The 15,175-nt window shown below is 35.4% G+C and overlaps 1 protein-coding gene across 2 annotated transcripts; it reads right to left on the bottom strand.

Moving 5' to 3' along the window:
• Positions 1-7,342: 7,342 nt before the first annotated feature.
• Positions 7,343-14,246, bottom strand: LOC107609095 (AP-4 complex subunit mu). Of its 2 annotated transcripts, none has more exons than XR_001613069.3 (13): positions 13,958-14,150; positions 13,147-13,241; positions 12,451-12,654; positions 11,866-11,982; positions 11,638-11,766; positions 10,591-10,717; positions 9,996-10,099; positions 9,771-9,875; positions 9,325-9,419; positions 8,357-8,517; positions 8,231-8,291; positions 8,056-8,129; positions 7,343-7,659 (listed from the first exon to the last, which is right to left on the bottom strand). XR_001613069.3 is itself a non-coding variant. In XM_016310930.3 (13 exons), exons 1-13 carry the CDS (start codon positions 14,013-14,015, stop codon positions 7,561-7,563), a joined length of 1,356 nt encoding a protein of 451 aa, XP_016166416.1. In that variant the 5' UTR covers positions 14,016-14,246; the 3' UTR covers positions 7,343-7,560. The 2 variants fall into 2 exon arrangements, 1 of the variants encoding a protein (XP_016166416.1); XM_016310930.3 differs by having other exon boundaries at positions 8,430-8,517; positions 13,958-14,246.
• Between the last annotated feature and the right edge of the window lie 929 nt (positions 14,247-15,175).

The raw sequence follows: 15,175 nt of genomic DNA, 5'->3' as shown, positions 1-15,175 counted from the left end.
TGACAAAGGTGAGTGTCACTAACGTTGGCTCATCAATTCTTTCCTCCACATTAGCTTCCACGTTAATTCACTTAACGTGGTAACTAATGTGGCTCATAGTGGCTTAGTCCAACGTTAGTGACAAAAGTGAGTGTCACTAACGTTGGCGATTCCTTGCTCCTTCCACATTAGAGTTCACGTTAACCAAGTTAATGTGGCTCTTAACGTAGCCAATATGGGCTTAGTCCAACGTTAGTGACAAAGGTGAGTGTCACTAACGTTGGCATTATCTTCCTCTTCCACGTTAGAGTTCACGTTAACTGAGTTAACGTGACTCTTAACGTGGCCAATTGCCCTTTTGGAGCGTTAGTGGCACTTACTTTTACCACTAACGCTTGGAGCTTCCTTTTCTTCCACGTTAACTACCACGTTAATGTAGTTAACGTGGTAATTAACGTGGGCTATGATGGCTTCGAAGACGTTATTGGCAATTACTTTTCTCATTAATGTTGCAAGCTAGCTCCCATTCCACGTTAGTGGTCACGTTAGTTAGACTAACGTGGCTACTAACGTGGCTTTTCCTTGCTTCCTTTGTCCTGAAATCAAGCAAATAAAGTGCATCAAAGCTCTAATCCAAGTTATGAGTCATGCATCATCCAATTTGTCATTAAATTCATGTATAATTCTCATGAAATCAAATAAAATTCTCAATGTTTGCTTGAATCAAGATGTAAGTGTAATTCTACCCAAAACTTGCTTATTTCCTAAGAAAATGCATGAAACTACCCTAAAACAGCAAAGAAAAGGTCAGTGAAACTGGCCGAAATGCCCTGGCATCAAGCCATCCTTGTCTATTGGTCTTGAAATCACTCAACAAAATATATCATGGATCAAATGGAATAAAAGTGGAATTAGTTGACTATTTAGAGCATAAAATCATGTTTTTAACAATTAGGTGTAATTTAGAGAGAATTCACAAAAGCATGCTATTTAAGTGAATAAATGCAAGTTTATATGATGAAATCAACTCAATTCAAGCCAAAAATTATCATAAAATGTAGACTTATCAAGCAGCAAGGACACTGGCAAGATCATCTACCTTCTTATGAGAGCAACTTCTTTTTTTGTGCCCTTTAGTACCACAATAAGTACAGGTGAATTCCTTATACTGCCTCTTTAATTTGGTTGAATTTTTTGACTTCTTACGACTAAAGGGATCTTCATCAGTATCCTTTATTCTCTTTTTATTCTCTTTTTGGTTAATGGTCTTTGGTTGTCTCCTCATTTTCGATGCAAGAGGCTTGTTGTATTAAGATTTCTCCCAAAGATCCTCCCCTAGTACTGGATTAAGAGAGTGCATATATATAGCTCTATAGGTCTCCATACTCAGCCATGATGACAATAATCCTCAGGATTTTGATTAACCCTAGAGATGGCTGCACATGCATGGACACATAGCATGCCTACAAAGACAAATATTACCACAGCCAGAACCAATAATTATTTAAATAAACCAAGAATTAGTAATAACACGACATTCACAATGAAATATACCAAACCAAGAATTATGTAAACAAATATTACCTGTCATTTATCAGAACCTACAAGTGCAAATGCTCTTTCTTAAGTTAGCAGCCATGTTGGTAGGCCAGTCATGAATCTCAAACTGCTGATACTGTTCATTTCCACACCAAACTAGTGTCCATTTCTGGGATTCTTTTCTGATCTTCTGTAATCTGCTATGTTATATTGGTAGGAGATTACCAACATGATGGTATAACTTCACCTTATTTTTTGCAATTTTTCTCAATACAAACATATGAACCTGCTCTAACAGGGTTGTTATTGGCTTAGCTCTATACTCCTTGATCCTTGAATTAAAAATCTTACAAGCGTTGTTACAAATGTTATCAATCTTTGGTCCATGGCTGAAAAATGTCCTTGTCCATGCTTCTTTAGGTCACTTATCCAAGTATGCCCATGATTGCTCATTAAGCCTCCTTAGCCGATCCATCTTTTGCTCAAAACCATGTCGGATTGTTTCCCTATCACACTTCAATAAGAGGCCTCTATACTTATACTCATTCCATTATTTGTTAAAATTCTTCCATAAATGCTAGACACATAATCTATGATGTATCCCTAGCATGAGCTCCTATACAGTAGGGATCAAACTTTACACCAAATACAAATGCAAATTACATAATCTTGCCTCAATTAGACCTCCCAAATAAATTAAATGAACTCAGAGAAAAACTCCCAAATTTAATAAGTATACTAATATTGGCCCCCACAACAGAGATCACATTCACTAACCTTTGCATGTCTGACGTGAAAGCCCATCCATGTTAGTGATAGTCACCCATGTCATCAAGAAGCATCTCCAAAAATCACCTCAAATTCTATTTGATCTCCACATCTACAATCACCCAAGCAATTGGATAGATATGGTTGTTGGTGTTCTGACCCACAACTAAAAGTATTTGTCCCCCAAATTGAGTCTTCAAGAAGGCTCCATTTAGTCCAATCAATGGGTGGCATCCAGCCTTAAAACCCTTCTTACATCCATCGAGGCACACTACATTTTTATTAAAAATGAAATCTTTCCCTTGGAGATATGCACCAATATTCACAATTGAATCTGGATTACTCTTAAGCAGAGTCTTTGCATACTCTCTAACCAAACCATACTTAACAGCTGCATCACCATAAACAACATTTCTTGTGTCTGTTAGAGCTCTAGTAAGTGATAATTTGTTTAGGTCCAAATCACATTTTCTCTTAAAATATGCCTTAGCCTCACTGTGCTTCAAGTTCGGATGCCTCTTCAACTTCTTAACCAACTTGCCAACAAGCCACCTCCTGTTTGCAACCCTATTTTTGCTCATCCTAAGACATATGTATTCATTATTAAAAGTGTTCAACTGCCAGTAGGTCTCCTCATGGTCTCTGGATGCATAAGCAACCCATGGACATCTAATGACATCTTCATCTTCTCTGGTTGTCCACTTGCATATAACTTTCACCTTGTAGCTCTCATTCCTTTTAAATTAACCTTCATTCCAACTTAAAACTTCAGTTCTCCAAATCGGCCACCCTCAGAGAACATTGGGAACATATCATCAATATCGTCTTCACTCTACTCCTCATTAGAATTTAGGGAGCTTTCAATTCTTTATATTTCCAAGAATTGTTTCTATCAGAGTTATCATGAATTAGATCATATGCATGGTTATCTTTTTTGTTGCCCAACACTTGTAGCTAATCTACTTCTTCATCCAAATTCTCTCTAACAAGCCCATCATCTTCCAATAATATTTTTTCCTTGTCCTTCTTCCAAGAAGAACCTAAAGCATGCTTGAACTTCATGTCCTTCAACCTTATTCCAGATAGGCCACCTTAAATATCTGATTCAGTAGAGATATTTTATGTTTCAGGCCTATATATATATATATATATATATATATATTGATGCATCAATGGTTGATTTTATGCCTCTGGAATTTGTACTTATTCTCCAGATTATCGATTTTGTTCTTGTACAGTTGTTATGTAGGATATTTTGTTAATTATTTAATTTTGACCTCACTGTGGGACTAAATTGATGCTAAATGAAACTTTTTTGGATTCAAATAGAACACTTTAAACCTTAAGGACCAAAATAGAATTACGCCCAAATATAGAGGACCAATTTAGTACTTTATATATATATATGTATTGCAGATTTATGGGAGTCACTACTACTGCTACCATTCAATCCACTATCCTAGATTTCTACCACTTTACCTATTAATCTAGCAAAGGACCTGGTTGTAGTAGGAGTTGATTTGCTTAAATTGGCTTTAGATGAAGTGGATTTAGATGAAGTGGGTTTAGATGAAATGGGTGTGGGTTTGGGTGCTGATTTGGGTGTGGACTTAGCTGGAGGTTTAGGTTAGGGTTTGGGTGTGGCCTTTGATGGTGGTTTGGATTGGAGCTTGGGTGGGGCTTGAGTTGTGAACTTGGTTAGTAATATGCTATGAATTGTAGCAATTTCAGGTGGTTTAGAAATGGTTTCTTTAGAGGGCTTAGTTGTTGTATCATTGTTTGGGCTAGGAATTGGGCTAGGTGTGGTCCCTTTTGGAACCTTGTCTACTCTAGTGGCAGTAAATGTCAACTCTATCAACTCAGGTGTTATATTTACCAGAGGTTGAAAAACTCCATGCTCATAGTAAATGTGCAATCTTTCCTGATTATTCTTTCAATAGAAGCACATCTCTAGCAACTCTTTGTCATGAATTAGTGTTCTCAGTCCACTCTTCATAGGTCTACCAGGAACAAGCCACCAACACTCAACCGCATTATCATAGTCTAGAATCTTATAATAATCCCTCAGTGAAAATACATCTAGTACATCTTCATCTAGCCCAGTCAACTAATCAGTGTGATCAGTCTTATAAACCATATTGCCATCTGGCTTGGTGACAAAACTACCTCCATAATGATACAAAGTTGTTATTAAATCATCAATCTGCAAATAAGATTAAAAAACACATAATCATGCATTCATCAACCTCCATTTAAATCATGGAAATGCTAAGTTAAATCCTCCATGTATTCTAACTTCTAATAAACTCAAGTTTAGAAAATTTCCAACAACCAACTAAATATTATTTTCATTATCAAATAGCATCGCTACTAATATCCTTGTACCCGACACATCACTCACAGTTAATCATAGCACAAATCCATTTTTAAAAATTTAAACCCTATTGCTTGAACCAAAAAATCCAAGTATCCGAGCGATTTACCGATCAAATAGAGCAAAAAACCATGAATAACAAACCTCACCTAACAAAAGATATGAAAACAAAGAATTGAAGGTTGAGAATAATGGTCTTGTTACTGACTTGTTCTTGTAATAATTCTAGTTCGCAGGGTCTTTGTCTTCACTATAGGCAAATGAAATAAGTGCAAATAGCTTTCAAGTTGGCCTATAGCAATACCATTGGTTCTTCCTGAGCATAGTGCCTAGAAGAGGATGAAGATGAAGGGTCAATTGAGGTTTGCGTAATGAAAGAACAGTGAATTGGGGTTGTCTTTACGCCTTTGTAGTCTCGCACGTCGTCGTTTTGTAACATTTTTGGCATGAGAAACAAAACGACGTTTAATTAGTGCCAGGTATCAACTAAACGTGCCACATCAGCTCTCTGATGACGGAGATGGATGGAAGGGCCAACAAGAGTCATGCCTTAAAATTTCAGGGTATAATTTGGGTCAATTAGAAATTGGATTGTTAAATTGAGTCGAGAGTCCAATTTTAGGAGTCATTTTGAGTATTAACTCCTACTACGACCAGGATCTCCAAAAACTCAGACTAATTCGAAGCAAGGAATTGCTGCCTAAACTCAGACTAATTCGAAGCAAGGAATTGCTGCCTAGCTTTTGGGATGCAACTGTTATGGGGTGAGCCCACATCTCTTTAAAAAATATTGTACGAAAGAGGGGAAAAAAATTAGACTCCTAGCATGATGAACATTGGCTTGTATACCCATAGCCAGTCCAAGACCCGGGGAGCCGACATGTTTACATAGCACACTCGCTCTTGATCACTAGGAAGGAATAGCTCGTAGTGCTCTTCCACGAGGCTGCCACCACAGATGGACCCGTCGTTACGAAGCTCTTGCAGGTCGCTTTCAGATAGTCATGAAGACGTCCCCATCACATCAGACGTACACACTAGTGATACTAGTCAAGGACGCCCAAGGTGGAAAAAACAAGAACTCAGGGGGAACAGAATTGACTCTCCTTCCCATACCTACAGTAGGGGGCACCATCATCGTTAGCCTCACAAGGTCTCTAGTGAGTATAAAAAAGAAATAAAGCTATTCTAACTAAATTGTCCCCCTAATCTTGATAATATTAGTTATACTACCTTATTTTAATCAAATTATCCTAAACCATGGATTTTCACATTAAGCTACAAGTAGTAAACCACAAGTTCACCAAAGTGAAATTTGAGAAAGAAGAAAGAAAGAAGGCCTTACTTGAATTTGTAGAAGTAAAAAGGAGAATGTTGAAGAAGGAAAATCCAAATGCTAAGAAAGAACACTAAACACGGAAAAGAGGCGATTGAAAAAGATGAAAGGTGGCAGAGAATTTTCAACAATAGTAGAAATGGGAAGTTGGAGGGGAAGGGCTTTAATTACCTCTTTCAAAAAGAAGTACGAAGGGACGCATCTGAGCAGGGGGCAAAATCGACTTTTCTCCAGATATTTAAAACCCACTGACTATACCACATAGTAATCAAGGTGACTTTTTTCGAGAAGAGCAAATGTCAAAGTAACGTCAAATCATAGTCACGAAATCTGGGAATCTTTTCACTAGGACACAATCTTCAATGCACCCCCATAACCAACTTGCAGTGACCAAAAACTAGGAAAAATAGATAAATACAACAATCCTTATTCACATGACCTTTAGCATTAGGAGTCCTGTTCTAGGCCAACCCTTAACTCAAAGGATTATAGCCCACCAGCATACCGACCACAAGACTACGTGACAAAGCTACCGAGCATCCGTACCAGATGCTTCAGGAAGAGAACGATTATAGGATTTTTTCCGAATCTAGGAAATAGTGGATCATCCTCTATCAAGATGACAACACAACAAACCCTTGATACCAACTTCGAATATATAAGGTTGTGATTGTTTACAAACACAGGACACTAAGACAGAAACACAAAAATACAAAATTATATTTGACAAATTAAACAGACAGAAATATTATATCCAAAAACACTGAATTAATATATTTTGTGTTCATTCTGACAAAAAAATACAGAGATACAATTTATTTTTTTATTTTTTCTTTTATTATTCTTGTTAATTTTTTATAATTATACTTTTTATTATTATATTTTTCTTCTCAAACTTTTTGAATAAAAAAAATAAGAATAAATTAAATTTTCATAATTCATTTTAATTTTCACCGAACAAAATACAAAAATACTAATTTTTGTCTATCTTATTTTCAGTATTTTATTTTATCCTATTTTCAAAACTAAACACAGTCTAAGAGAGGTAAATAACCTCCTTAAAAAGCAAGATTTTACCCTAAATTCCCTTTAACCTTATCAAATACATACTAACTTGAGAGTTGGAATGATACCACTCCCTCTGCTCGAGTTTCCAACCTCACCGCATCTCCATACACACAGCCATCGGATTCCCCTCTTTACCGACTTCCCTCCGGTAACGACTTAACATTACTAATTTCTACTTTCACTTTATGCAGTTTAAGTCATTCAGATCATTCCTCTGTTTAACAATCCCTGCAATCGACATTGTCAATTTCTCATTAACACTCTACAATAAGACCGAGTGATCCACTAATACGATGAAAAAATATATAAATAAAGTGACTGAATTCATCCCACGTTGTAAACCAAGCTGGTTTTATGATCAATGAATGATAGAGCGACTATTATGGTCTGTCTGACTTAAAATGTAATTTACAAATAAAGAATAAAGTAAATAAAGGGAAACCATGGGATAATAAAGAGCACTAAGAAGAGCTGTGGGGCACTCTTCTTAATTGCATCATATGCGAGCAACGTAGGAGTTGGCCTGCGTCACATATCTCACCCATCTATATGGTTCATGAGTTCCATATTTCTTTGCTATCTGCAAGTATTTTACCTGCATTTTGTGTATTAGTCATTAGATTATGCAATGGTGAGCATGGAAATAGCAAACCAAGTTTTCTGTAGCCAAAGATAAATAATAGAATATTTGAAACGAGTGAAATTTCTAGATTAACTGGCTCAGAATCTTGAATGGGTCTGTTTTTAGACTTTTTCAAGGGTACTAGCATGATTACTCGAACACAGCAAATAGAAACCACGCAACAAAATAGAGGGCAAGAAACAAGAAACACAATTACACATCCAACATGACACAACTGTTAAATATAATCTCGGAGTTGGCATCGTCAAATCGGTTTAGTGGGGGTAGAAAAATTTTGATATAGAACACAACTGATTGAGGATAGGCTTTTGGTCAAATAAAATCAGGAAGCTTGCAAGATCACTTTACCTGAAGCCGAGATGCATTATACATTGGAATGGTAAACGTCATGCTAACAGGTCCAGATTCTTTTGTTATGTTACCTATTTAGAGATAAATTTGCACAAATACGATATATTAATCATTTAATTAAAGTCAAATAAACTATTCATTTCATGCATCCATAAACTTAAGCGATAAATACCATGTAATTCCTGAGAAAAGCTAAGCTTTGCACGTAGAGTATGTTCACATCCTCCGACAACCTGCATTTTTTGCACCTATCAATGACTATTTCTCTATAAATGAAATAATGACAAGAATCATTTACTTTAAACTTTGCTTTGAAGAATGACAGTCAATGGCACCGGGGAAAGGGAGTAAAAAATGACAAGAACTGTTGCCTTTTTTAAATTCCACTCTAGCCTCTTATTTGCCTCCTTGAAATCAGTTGTTTGTCCAGAAGCTCCAGGTTCCAGCTCAAAACTCACTCTGATAAATTCCAGATAACTTGCGTAAGCAACTATTATACATGGTATACATATTTTCAAATGTAAGGTAATTTGAATTGATTTTCAAAGGTAGCCGAATTTCATGAATGGGACAAAATGAGCAATAAGCATGTCACAGAAAAGTGCTCAAGTTACATGATGACAACCTTCCAAACTTTATTGATTATTTCATTAATTCTACCATATCAACGCAAAGTGTTATATGTAAACCCTTTCATCAGCCACCATCGAATAGCTTATTCTTAACATAACATCAGCGCCTTAAACACCCTACAAGTGCAGAGGCTGCTTCTATCGAACCTGTGATCTTTGAAGTCACATGGCAGTAATCCTTACCTTTTCCCCAGTGATCACAAACGCGACATAGATAATATCAATAGTCATGTATGTAAGCATGTTAATAGATAATTTATCATTGGTGTTCCAAGTTTCTTTCGGTATAACCTGGGTCCTGAGGGGAATGCGATTATGTTCACCAGGGAGAACCTGTTAAATCTTTTTATTGATCGAACTCCAAAATTATCTATTGTTAGGATGTACGCATGTGACTGATTTGTTCTGCAGTGTAGCTATAACTATCATGTGGTATCAATAACATTAGATTCTAAGGAAATAGTTAAACATTATTGACCACTTCTTCAAAACATGGCATGTGTTTATTCTGAGTATATATACAGCTACTGGTTGTGTACATTAAGCAAGCATTAGACCAAAGCAATGTAAAATCACTATAAAAGAGACTATCTGGTCACATATTCAGCGATATTGAGAATGAACATGATAATACCTATTGGTGTATTTTGGTAGTGGCATCTGCACTTTGATCGTATTTGCAGTTATACTTGATGCAAACTCGGCACGTACTTTAAGAATGACTTCTGCCTGAAGATAAATGATTTTTGAGATTTGAAATAGAATGTCTGGCATTGGAATATAAAATATTTAACAATGGAATTGCGATCCCCACAGAGATCAGGGGAATTATGATACATCTTCATAATTCGATACATTCCAACATATCTAAAAAATTAGATGAATGATAGAATTGTGCAAAAAGAATTTGCAGGAAAGACATCTGAAATAATGACAACATTATTGTTCAAGCTACCATTGAATTGCTCTATTGTTCAAGTAAAAGTCAAAAGAACACATTAATGACGCCTTCAATTACTGTAAGCCAAAGGATAAAGAATAATAAGAAAAATAAAAAAATAAAAACATTGAAGATCACACCTTATGGGCCCCTGCTTCTTCAATCAAAGCATTGATACGGAAAGGAGGCTTGAATTCCTGGGTCATACGGTAATTCATGACAGGAAATTCACCATCTGGTGGTACCTAAATTGGCAGCATGAGAACCATTAATTTTAACAATGACAAGAAAGTGGGCAAGTGGCTAATAAAGTAATTCTATAGGCTAGCAATTTTATATTCTTTAAAGACTCATTTTGAACTCACCAGGGATAGAGTTCTGTCTACTTCAAAACTATCAAGACGAACAGATTCATGGAAATTACAGTCATCTAATACCACTACTCCTGAGCCTGTTGAACTCCTATAACCTGATTTAGAAACAGGTCACATAAATCATCAATGTAATTTAAAGTTTTCAAAGACCAAAAGAAAGAATCTATTCTACTTGAAATCGAATCAATGAGAAAGTCAGTGGAATGGAATCATCATATTTCCTCCAAAGTAGAAAGATATTTATGCAAAACTATGAATGAACACGATTAAAATGGTGATCATCGTATCTGCTGAAAATTTAGATGTTGATTAAAACCCATGAAATTAACATATTAACATATATTATTTCCACAGCCCAAATCTAAATCCAACGCAAAAAATTCTAATTACTTCTTAGTTCTTACAAGCTCCCCCCCCCCCCCCAAAAAAAAAAAAAAACCGGTTTTCTGTTTGAAAAAAAAAAGGAAAAAAGAAAGAAAGAAAGAAAAAAGAACGAAGAGAGAATGAAATTGTACACAAGGATGTTCAACAACGAAGGAGCGCCGAGATTGTGAAATGAAATCCAACAATGTTGATAAAAACATACCATAAACAGGTCCTTGGCCTCTTCCAATGGCAAGGTCATCATTAAGAGCTAATCGAATTTCAGGATTGCCAGAAAGATAGCTCTTCATTTGTATGGTGCCATCAATCTCAGAAGTTAGTATATAGCCCTGACAGATGACATAAAGAGTGTTAAGAATGATAAACAAAACATGACAAACAAGCAACTTGAAAATGCAACCAATGCTTATCACACTAAGAGGCACTTCAAATATAAAGAAAAATACAGCAGCAAGAGCCTTCTCCCTAAGAGTGCTATCAAACAAATCTATTGTTTATTAAAAACTCATTTTTTCCGAAACTGCCATTCAGATATATATATATCTTTTTGTAATGGTTTATATTAAAGTTTCCTGGGACTTCAACTACCTTTTCCTCATAAGGCCAAACCATCATTAGGTAATATTTTGTCATATTTTCTTTAATAAGTGCTATTCTTGCTTCCTCTCTAATACATTAATTCTAAACCTTGTCGTCAACTCATTAAATACAACAGTTTCATCTCTGCAATACTAGCTTCTGCTCTTGTGGGCACTTAACCACCTTCAAAACTAAGCAATATAAGCATTACATAACGAGGAAAAAATGAATTCATATTCTATGTTTCATTAAAAGAGTAAAGCCCTTCCATTCTACACTGGAGAAAGCACACTGCTGGTATGCCAAATTTTAACTTAATTTGATGATTCTTTATTTAGATTTAAAATAAGTTTGAAGAACTTTGAGTCATGAGTGAGATCTAGTATCAGATATTCAGCCCCCTGAACATACTACAATTATGCCTTTTGGTTTGTTTACTTTTAGGTACACTAGACATAAACCCTCGGTATCAGCCGGCCAGATGCCAACACAGCAACACTAATCCCTAGCCTTCTTGGAGTTCACATTTCGGAGGGTAGAGGGGTGGCCACGAAACCTCGGTTCACCCTTAGGAAGGTTCAATTCCTTTTTAGTTAGCATCTGGAGAATAATAAACAAAGCTTTTTGCAAGACATACAAAGATGAAGCAATATGAATAGTATGTACTCACACTAGAGCTAAAAGTGATGCTGATTTTCTCAATTATGTCTACAAATATTTCCTCCCTCTTTCTACCTCCAGGCTCTGTTGCAACCACTGATTTTGTGACAGCTATCCCAGGCATTCTTTTTGTCCCTTGCTGCATATAATCAAAATTAAGAATTAATAAAATCACATGCTCAAGTGATAATTACAAAACTTAATAAGTTCCTCATGTATAACATATTAAACAGCGTACCGCAAAAAGTGTAGCAGGTCCAAGAGGTGGCATACGTGTGGCATCAACCACTAGTGGCTCATTGAAAACATAGGACTTCAACAATTCGGTAGATGTTGTTTGCACATAACCAAAATCCTGGTTCAAGTAATGTTTTCAGGTCACCATATGATCTTTTGATACACAACCGATTGGGATTTAGTATAGGTCAAAGCACTGGTAAAACATAAAAAGTTTTGCAAATACTCGATTGTTGTACTTCCAAAGAAAGATAAGTGAAAACAACATCAATCAGAAGTTTATACTTTCTATTGCACATTTGAAAAATGAAAAATGCAAGCATAACTTTATAATCCATTGAATGCTTCTGTCATAAACTTCCCGAAAAATTATACTGATAAAAAGATACAACAGCAAAGAGAAAGAGTCTCAAGTGTGAAGATAAAATTGAAAAAAACGGGGAGACAGTCTCAAGTGTGAAGATAAAATTGAAAAAAACGGGGAGACAGGAACAAATGATAATTTAATACAATGATGCACTTCAGTTGTGAAAATATCGGACTGGAAATAAGCAAAGCACCAAATCAAGTATAAGTGGCTGCTTACAATAACTTCATCAAGTAACTCGTACACAAGCACAAAGTTCTTCCGTAATGAGTCCTCATTGAGAATGCCAAGGTAATCTTTGATAACACGAGCAATTCTTTGTAAAAGCTCCAAGACATAGGAAGGTGACGTATTAACTCTTGTAGTTGCAACAAACAATAACCCAACAACTTTCACGTGAAAGTAATTTACACCATCCACATTCTGTCAATGAACATACCACAAAAAAAATGAGCATATTTTATAACCAAAACTGCAAATAAAACAGCATAGCATATCGTACAAGAAGCAGTGCAAATGAATGATGAGAAATTGAGAATAGACATTCACTCCTTGCACATAAACCATTTTACGAGATCTAAACAATGATTTTAAATTAAGCCAATTTAGATTTGAAATCATGAAATATCACTGGTGAAACCAGAGGCAGATGCAAATAAAATGTATCAATAACAGTACATAGATCTAGCAGCTCTGCATACAGTCATAGAAAACAAAGGGTGATCACATTTAGTAATAATCTGCATCTCTCTTTCCCTTTCTTAAGTTACAACAGTCTAAAAAATTTAACCTTTCAATTCTCTCATACAAACCACAGAAACAAAGAAAATGCAATTTTAAGTTGTATCAAACAGTAATGAAACCTCTTAAAGCACAAAAAATAAACTCTGCCTGATTCAGAAAAATAATACCTACAAAGACAGGTGGTGCCTCCTCGAGCCCTCCATCTTCCCAAAACTTCACTTTCCGAAAAAATATCTCTGCACTACCTTTCGGCACTTCACCACGGTCTGTAATAAGACAATTAAGTAGCAACAGGCTTTGAGCATGATACTAAAATATATCAAGCACCATAGGTTGTAAAACAATAGTTGATATACAACTCCCAGTGGTTTTGACTACCTATTTCCCAGTAGCAACGTTGTTCACTCTGTCAAAATACTCAAAACTAAAAGCAGCGACAACAAACTATGCTAAAACACTAATTGACAAGTATACCAGATAGAAAATCCAGAAGCACCAGCCTGATAGGAACAGCGCAAAACGGCAAATATCACTGGACACAAGGAGCTCAGAGAACAATTTCATAGCCAAACAAAAAGTTGGTGCACAATTAAGATCTGCCTAATTTTGAGTACAAACCATAGTCGTCTCTCTCAAGATTTTACATCCATATAAACAGTTATTCGAAGTAAAGTCCGAATTTCCTTAAATTCATGCGACAAAATTCAAACAAGCACACATTTTCAAAACTAACATTCAATTTTTCTTCTTTTAAAATCTGAATTTTGCAGGGAAGCAATTTATTGATTACTGATTAGCACTATGATAAATTGAAGTGAGATCTGCACCCGAAAACTCGCATTACTAAGTTAGTGATAATATGACTAGGGATCAGAAATACTCAAGTTAAAGAGAAATGGATCGAAACGATGGATCAAAGGAGGAGCGTCAGATCTAACGAACAAAGGAGAAAGAAAATCGCAGAGAGAGAGAGAGAGCTGACAGTCTCGAAAGACGATGTTATCGCCACGCTGAGAGAGGACGAAGAACTGCGAGATCATGGCTCTGTCTTCACTCCTCTTTCGATGTGTTCCTCTTCCTGCAGATGGCTATTGCTGCCTTTGGTTTTGCTATTGACTTAGTGTACCACGAGCTCAACAATACTGGTGTTGTTCTATGTTTTCTATACGCTTCCTTTAGGGATTTTTCTTCTTTAAATAAATAAAATAAATATAATATTTATCGATTTACACAAATGGGAATATTTAAATTTTACACCATATTACACATTTAGTTGTTATTATAAACGAGTATGTACATATGTGGTTATGTGCAGATAAAATAAGTAATAAAATTTTCTTATTCTTTTCGTTTACAAGCAAATATGTTATTTCGTTGGTAGTGTTCTTTCATATAGTAATGAGATTTGTTTTTTCTAAAAAATAACAATTATGTACATACCAAAAAAAATACACAAATTAAATTAAAAATTAACATTTTTTATTATCAAAAATCACCTCACTTCTTATAACTCTTAAAAGAACGGTTAACAATGTCATAAATTGATGTTTTATTATGAAAAAGAGTCTTTTTTTTTTTTCTGCCAAACATTTCAAATAACGGAAATAGTTCAACTATTTTCTACACTTTTCTTTTTTTATTGAAATTGGTATCCATCTCTCAAAATATTTTTTTATTATTCTCAGATGGTCCAAAAGGCCTAAAATTAGAAGTCCAAACACACTATACTTCTACAAAGTAATTTTGCATGCAACAAACAAGTTATTTATAGTTTAATAAACCATTTTTTAATTTAGATATGGAAGCAAAAATGATATAGGATGCAATTATGGAAGTTCAGGGTGCTTTACACAATTGTGGTGTCAAGATAAAAAAAATTAGACGGTCTGAGTTCAGGTGAAATAATCAGACAGTTCCATTAAAAGTACACAAATCGGACAACCTTGTGTGCTCCCAGCCACGTATTGCGCATGCGATGATTCTTGGCACGGTGATCCCCTTACACGAACATAACCCCCCTTTTCGGAAGTCTCACTTACTCCACCTAGCCACTATTTTTTCTCTTCTTCTTCACCATAACCCTTCTTTAAATCTTCAATAAGTTACAATGCCAAAGAAGCAAAAATGTAAAGATGTTGATCATCCTAAATTTTATATTATCAATTATTTCTGTCATTCTGATTATGTAAGTTTGTTTTTT

This window comes from Arachis ipaensis, chromosome B7 (genome assembly GCF_059453495.1).
Source record: "Arachis ipaensis isolate K30076 ecotype BB chromosome B7, ASM5945349v1, whole genome shotgun sequence".
Classification (NCBI taxonomy): domain Eukaryota; kingdom Viridiplantae; phylum Streptophyta; class Magnoliopsida; order Fabales; family Fabaceae; genus Arachis; species Arachis ipaensis.
Note: the sequence above shows the minus strand (reverse complement) of the source record. Positions and strands in the feature narration are given on the sequence as shown.

Excerpts from the sequence above, each read along its gene's own strand:
- LOC107609095 (XM_016310930.3), bottom strand. The coding sequence starts at position 14,015 with ATGATCTCGCAGTTCTTCGTCCTCTCTCAGCGTGGCGATAACATCGTC. Across the intron at positions 10,718-11,637 it reads GCATCACTTTTAGCTCTAGT|GGCTATATACTAACTTCTGA; the intron begins GTGAGTACATAC and ends GTCATCTGTCAG. Across the intron at positions 7,660-8,055 it reads ATAATGCATCTCGGCTTCAG|GTAAAATACTTGCAGATAGC; the intron begins GTAAAGTGATCT and ends CACAAAATGCAG.